Source organism: Aegilops tauschii, chromosome 7, assembly GCF_002575655.3.
Source record: "Aegilops tauschii subsp. strangulata cultivar AL8/78 chromosome 7, Aet v6.0, whole genome shotgun sequence".
In the NCBI taxonomy this organism is placed as follows: domain Eukaryota; kingdom Viridiplantae; phylum Streptophyta; class Magnoliopsida; order Poales; family Poaceae; genus Aegilops; species Aegilops tauschii.
In genome coordinates, this window is record NC_053041.3 from 227,687,962 (window position 1) to 227,694,362 (window position 6,401).

The window sequence follows — 6,401 nt, forward strand, 5'->3', positions numbered from 1 at the left end:
TTCACTAAGTCCAAGTCCAAGTGCCTCAAACTGGAGGCCTACCTTCTGTGGCTCTCTGGATAGCTACAGACCCGTGCAGCGCCTAGCCTGGAGGCGCCACACTCTACAGTGCAGCGCCTGCCGGCTAGGCGTTGCACGGTAGAGTGTGGCGCCTCCAGGCTAGGCGCTGCACAGGTCTGTAGCTATCCAGACAACAACAGAAGGTATGGCAAGTTATAGACCCGTGCAACGCCTAGCCTGGAGGCGCCACACTCTACAGTGCAGTGCCTGGCCTCTAGGCGTTGCACAGTATAGTGTGGCACTCCCGAGCTAGGCGCTGCACAAACACTTAGCGAATTTTTTGCCTCAAACTGGAGGCCTACCTTCTGTGGCTGTCTGCATAGCTACAGACCTGTGCAGCGCCTAGCCTGGAGGCGCCACACTCTACAGTGCAGCGCCTGCTGGCTAGGCGTTGCAGAGTAGAGTGTGGCGCCTCCAGGCTAGGCGCTGCACAGGTCTGTAGCTATGCAGACAGCAACAGAAGGTATGGCAAGTTACAGAAATGTGCAGCGCCTAGCCAGGAGGCGCCACACTCTACAGTGCAGCGCCTGGCAGCTAGGCGTTGCACAGTATAGTGCGGCGCCTTCAAGCTAGGCGCTGCACAAACACTTCGTGAATTTTTTGCCTCAAACTGGAGGCCTACCTTCTGTGGCTCTCTGGATAGCTACAGACCTGTGCAGCGCCTAGCCTGGAGGCGCCACACTCTACAGTGCAGCGCCTGCCGGCTAGGCGTTGTACAGTAGAGTGTGGCGCCTCCAGGCTAGGCGCTGCACAGGTCTGTAGCTATCCAGACAGCAACAGAAGGTATGGCAAGTTACAGACCTATGCAACGCCTAGCCTGGAGGCGCCACACTCTACTGTGCAGCGCCTGGCGGCTAGGCGTTGCACAGTATAGTGTGGCGCCCCCTAGCTAGGCGCTGCACAAACACTTAGCAAATTGTTTGCCTCAAACTGGAGGCCTACCTTCTGTGCCTCCCCCCCTCTACTGGGTCATTTTCAGCCACAGTTCAACAATTCGTATAATAAACATTAAGGTTCAAAAAGGGTTCACCACAGACATTATTTCTTAGAAAGGACCATCACAATAAGTTCAAGTTTAACATAGAGCTACCACCACTCCAAGTTCAACGACATAACAAATTCCACATTACTAATAGGTACGACCACTCCAAGTTCAACGACATAACAAATTCCACTCTAAGTTCAACATTATAAAAAAATGACGATGACTAGTGCTTTCCACGCTTGCTGGCTCCTCCCCCCTCTTGACGCTTATCTTCTTCACCTTCCTAGGAAGAGGAACCCGCTCCGGCTCCGGCTCCGGTTCGTCCACGTCATCTACATAGCCATCCAAAGCCGCCATCCGTGAGGTGCCGACCGTCCTTTTGCCTCTTTGGCCTCTTTGGGTGAAGTCTTCAGGTGTGTACTTGTTGATTCCCGTCCTAGGCTTCAACTCGTATGCAGACCGAGCCTGGTACCTCCCCACGGTCATATCATCAGCAACCTATGCATCAACAGAAGATATGGAAAGACCGTGTGTGAGGATATAGTTAGCAATGCATCAACAAATGGATATATATCATCGTGACATACCTCTTGGGTGACCACACGCACGTCCTCATCCTCGAAAGGTTCACCATGGCCCTGTCCCGAAGCGGGATCTGATGGTGTCGCCGACCTAGACCGTTCTGGTGATACATACTCGGGTTCACGACAACCGAAAAGGTTTGATAGCCGCCTTAACTTTTGGCCCTGGCGCTGCAACATGTACAATTGAATGAGACATGGAAGGTAGCAACAAATGTTAAGTGCTAGTTTGAAGGAGATGTGAACCTTAATGAATGCTCGAAGTGCACCTTCCCCATCGCTTTTGCCAGCCGGGGTTGTTTCCAGAATAGTCTCGGTCTCATCAGCTGCTTTCTTGATCTGGGCACGCTATGAACAGAAATGGTATCAAAGTGTTAGGCAAGCGAAGATGTGAATAGTGCGAATGGAAAAGCAAAAAGGGCTAACCACAAAGTTCATCATTGGAGCTGAAGGGATCACTGAGTTGCCTTTCCTGACTAATGCGTTGTACTGGTGCTGGGCTACCTCATCAAAAACGGTGGGTTCTTCCAGAATCTCCTCAGCATACGCCGGCTGGCATACCTCCACGCGGGTACTTGCAAGAAACCATGTGAGATAGTTGTTGAACGCGATCGGGCAGTGCTCACGAAGCTGGGCTCGTTTTCCAGCCCTTGCTTGCTCCACACTAAGAGCGAACTGCACGACATACTTGCTGTGATGCTTGGCCCAATCCTTGATCTTCCGCTGCTTTTTCCTATCCAACCTGCAAGTTAGAAACAGAATATTAGCATCATCGAAACCATCGAGAAGCTGCTAAGTGCTCAAGGTTAATTATATCTTACGCGTGTAGCAACTTGTCCGTGTCCTCCCACTCCGGCGGGTGTGGCTGGAACAAACCAAACTGGCGGAACACCCGATGTGGCAGGTGAAGCTCAACCGCCCAGTTGCATATCAGTGGGCACTGCATATGGCAGAGATCCCTATCCCTAGTGCACATCGGATTCAGCCTGAACTCTATAGGGTTACCAAAACTCTCTCCTTTTCCATACGGCTCCCATTCCACCTGCAAAATGGGATTGAATGCAAAATTGATATCGAGTTACGATACAAGCATGATAATCACTTATGCAATGTCGGTTCACCTGCTCAGGCATGATCGCGTCCAGCTCGCTCTTGTACAACTTGTACATTACCGAGGGATCATCCGTTGTCTCATTTAACACATCCCACTTGTAAGCCCAAGTGGGGAGCCGTAGTGGGTCGTCTTTATCGTCCCAATCCTCGTACTTCACGGTCTTCGGTCGTCCAACCGGCAAACGCTCCCAGCTCCATATGGAAAGTGCGAGCAGACAACCACCAATACCTCCAGTGTGCCTACAACAGGCTTCGTCCAACTGCACATAAAAGAGAACATGGTCAAATTTGCTGCAAGAGCGCATTGATAATGTATCAATGAAGTGAAAAGGAAACAACTTCATACCTGTCGATACAAGTAAGCCAGTGTCGCCGAACCCCAACTCCATTTGCTATCGAAGACGGTCAACGCCTTCAGCCACATCCATGGAGCATTCTTGCCTGTGCCATCAGCAAACATTGTCCTGGATATCACGTACCACATGTAGACACGAGCATATGTCTTCACCATGTCCTCATTAGCATCCTTAGGGCAATGACTGAAGTTCGATGATATCCACGTGAAAGTAGCGCCCGCTGTGACTCTTTCCTTCTTCTTATCTTCTGTTTCTGGTTCCCGAGGCTCCGGAGGAACCATACCGATAAGGGCATGCATCTGCGCGCGCCACCCATCAGAATCGGTGTTCATACATAAAGGATTGCCATCGATAGGAAGACCGGTGATCATAGCAATATCCTGCAGCGTCACAGTCATCTCCCCGGTCCGAAGATGGAAAGTGTGTGTCTCCGGCCTCCAATGATCAATAAGCGCGGTGAGTGCTGCAGCATTGTTGGGTGGCGTCGACCGGCGGACCAACTGAATGAAAGGGAGAAGTCCTGCCTCCCTTACATACGGTGTGTACCGCTCATCATAGCGCATCCATCCAAGGCTGATCCCGTGAGACCGAAGCTTCAGAGGTGCAAGCTCCTACAAACAAACAAATCATAACATTACATATGGGGCATTTGTGTTTGAAAAAAAATACGAATTTCATAACACCGGCCACTTTCAGTATTACCCGCTGCTCCACCGACATAGCGTACGACCGGTGTTGTTTGTCCCAATGATCATCGAGAAGCCAAACCATCCTAACAATTTCAACAAAGCATTCTTGTCAACACGATTATCTTTTCAATTCAAAAAAACTAAAGTAGGCCTACTACATGCAAGATTCAAAGCATATGTATCCAAAGCATTTTTCTCAATACGAGTATAATTCAAAGCATATGTATCCAAAACTAAACTAGGCCTACTTCATACAAATAACTTTTCCATAGAAATAACATGTCAATCTATATATCCAACCATATCTTTTCAATAAAATAAAATACACTAGGGTTCCACAAATCAAACAAACAAGGGTTGTAATACATGCAAATTTCTAATACATGCAAGATTCATATCTAATCAAATCAAACAAGGATTCCCCAAATCTTTGAAATACCATATTTTGTATGGATAGAAAGAAGGGGATCGGAGGAGAGTACCTTCTAGGATGGATTGGTGAAGAAATGCACGAACCAAATCGTCGGATCTGAAGGATTTGGGAGAGGGGATTGAGAGGGGGAAAGGAGGAAGCCGCCGGCGCTGTTCTGTAACTCCTGGAACGAATGGGTGGGGTGGGGGGAGGGGGAGCGGGCAGCTGGCATCTAAGTCACAGTGCAACGCCTAAGGGCTAGGCGCTGCACATTACATGTGTGGCGCCTACCTCGTAGGCGCTGCACTGCTGGGTCCGGGGCCCAGGGCTGCCACGGTGGACTGGAGTGCAACGCCCCAGAGATAGGCGCTGCACTGTTGGGTGTGGCGCCGGCCTGGCGGGCGCTGCACAAAAAGGTCAGGGGAGTGAAATAGTTTCACGGGCAGTTCATTCTGTGAATTGATTTCGTTCCGAGGTCAAAATTGTCAAATTTGCCGATCTTAGCAGCAGTAGGAGCAGAAGAGCGGGCATTTGCAGCAGCGGCGGCGAACCACGGGAGCTTCAGCGCAGCGGCCGCCGTCAGCCGCTTGTCGGGGTTGCATGTAAGAAGGCCGTTGAGGACCTGGAATCCCTCCGCGGACAGCACCTCCTCCGGGAACAGATCTCGCAGCATGCTCTGCTGCCCCGGCACCAGCGGCGGCGGGGCGGCGTGCGGCAGCGACGTGAACCCCGGCCACGTCGTGTCGTCCGGCATGCCCACCACTTCGAAGATCCTTTGGAAGAGAGATATGAATTCGGCGGCCCGGAAAATCCTGTCACCTGTGAGCATCTCTGCCATGACTCACCCAAGAGACCATGTGTCGACGAGCGCGTCGTAGTCCTCTTTTCCCAGCAGCATCTCGGGTGCCCGGTACTCCCCCATGCCAGCCTCCTCCTCGTACGGCGGCGCCTCCGACATGGACATGGCGACGCCGAGGTCGCAGATCTTGACGAACCCTCTTCCGGCCCCTTCCCCTCCGACGAGGATGTTAGCAGGATTGATGTCGCAGTGGACGATGTGGCACCCGTGCATCTTCTTGGCGGCCGTGAGCAGTTGCCACATGAAGGTGCACACCGTGGCCTCCGGGAGCCCGCCGCTCCTCTCGCTCAGGAGAACTTTGAGGCTCTTGCCCTCGACGTAGTCCATGACGAGGCAGAGCTCGTCGGTTACGTAGTCGAGCGTGACACCGCAGAAGCCGACGATGTGCGGGTGGCCGCCGCACGCCTCGAGGAAGCGGGCCTCCCGCAGCACCTCGCGGGGGTCGGCGGGGTCGTGGAGGGACTTGATGGCGACGAGCTGGCCGGTGGCGCGGCACCGCGCCTTGACGACGGCGCCGAACTTGCCTCTGCTGAGGCACGACTCCTGGTCATAGTCATAGGTGGTCCCGATGACGCGCCTCCTCTTTCGGCACATCGCGCCTGGCCGGCTGGCGTGGCCGTCGAGGGACGCGGCGGGCCGCTTGCAGGTGAACGCCATCGGATCGACCGACGCGCTCAACAGAGATGACGGAGACAGGGGAGAGCGCGTCTGATCTAGGAGGAGTGGGGGTGGCGGCAACGAGATGGGCACGAGGGGCAAATACATCGCACGTATATATACACCGACACGGCTTGGATCGACGGCGGCTCGGTTCCCGTCTTCCAAACGGATTGGTGAGTGTGCCAACGCGTTTTGTTTCGTTTGCTTGACGCTTGCGTTCACAAGTCAAACTATGTTCCAATCCGATTCCGAACAGCACTGCTTGCAGGCGGCGCAAGTATTGCACATACTCCCTCCGTTTCAAATTAATTGACTTAAATTTGTCTAAATACGAATATATCTATACTTGTTTAGTGTCTAGATATATTCATGTCTAGATAAATATGGATCAACTAATTTGGAACGGAGGGAGTATCAGTTTAGCTAGAAATCATCCTCAAAAAAGGGTTTTTTTAAGTGCCTAAAAAGGGTTTAGCTAGAAGTAATTGACTGGTTTTAGAATTTGGGCTGATTCGGAGGTGGAGGGAACATGCCTTTTCTTTCAGAGAGAAAAAAGGCTCGGAACGGGCCTGAGTAAGGCTCGATGGACGATGCAGAGTTTCTCAGTGAGCTCGGGTGGACAGTTAAAAAGAAAATGCAAAAAAAAGAACTGGATCTTTTATGACAAAAATTAACAAATGTTTTAA

General features: G+C 51.9%; 1 protein-coding gene and 1 pseudogene across 1 annotated transcript; both read right to left on the reverse strand.

Annotated features, from left to right (window-relative positions):
• Nucleotides 1–1,048: 1,048 nt before the first annotated feature.
• On the reverse strand, nucleotides 1,049–4,362 carry LOC120968990 (serine/threonine-protein phosphatase 7 long form homolog). The gene is made up of 9 exons (XM_073506017.1): nucleotides 4,267–4,362; nucleotides 3,798–3,867; nucleotides 3,086–3,706; nucleotides 2,748–2,999; nucleotides 2,448–2,668; nucleotides 2,053–2,368; nucleotides 1,873–1,974; nucleotides 1,633–1,797; nucleotides 1,049–1,543 (listed from the first exon to the last, which is right to left on the reverse strand). Exons 2-9 carry the CDS (start codon nucleotides 3,864–3,866, stop codon nucleotides 1,214–1,216), a joined length of 2,076 nt encoding a protein of 691 aa, XP_073362118.1. The 5' UTR covers nucleotide 3,867; nucleotides 4,267–4,362; the 3' UTR covers nucleotides 1,049–1,213.
• A 270-nt stretch (nucleotides 4,363–4,632) lies between these two features.
• LOC109781776 (putative cyclin-dependent kinase F-2) lies at nucleotides 4,633–5,755 on the reverse strand (annotated as a pseudogene).
• Between the last annotated feature and the right edge of the window lie 646 nt (nucleotides 5,756–6,401).

Excerpts from the sequence above, each read along its gene's own strand:
- LOC120968990 (XM_073506017.1), bottom strand. The coding sequence starts at position 3,866 with ATGGTTTGGCTTCTCGATGATCATTGGGACAAACAACACCGGTCGTAC. Across the intron at positions 1,975-2,052 it reads CTCCAATGATGAACTTTGTG|CGTGCCCAGATCAAGAAAGC; the intron begins GTTAGCCCTTTT and ends TTCTGTTCATAG. Across the intron at positions 1,798-1,872 it reads CACTTCGAGCATTCATTAAG|CGCCAGGGCCAAAAGTTAAG; the intron begins GTTCACATCTCC and ends TACATGTTGCAG.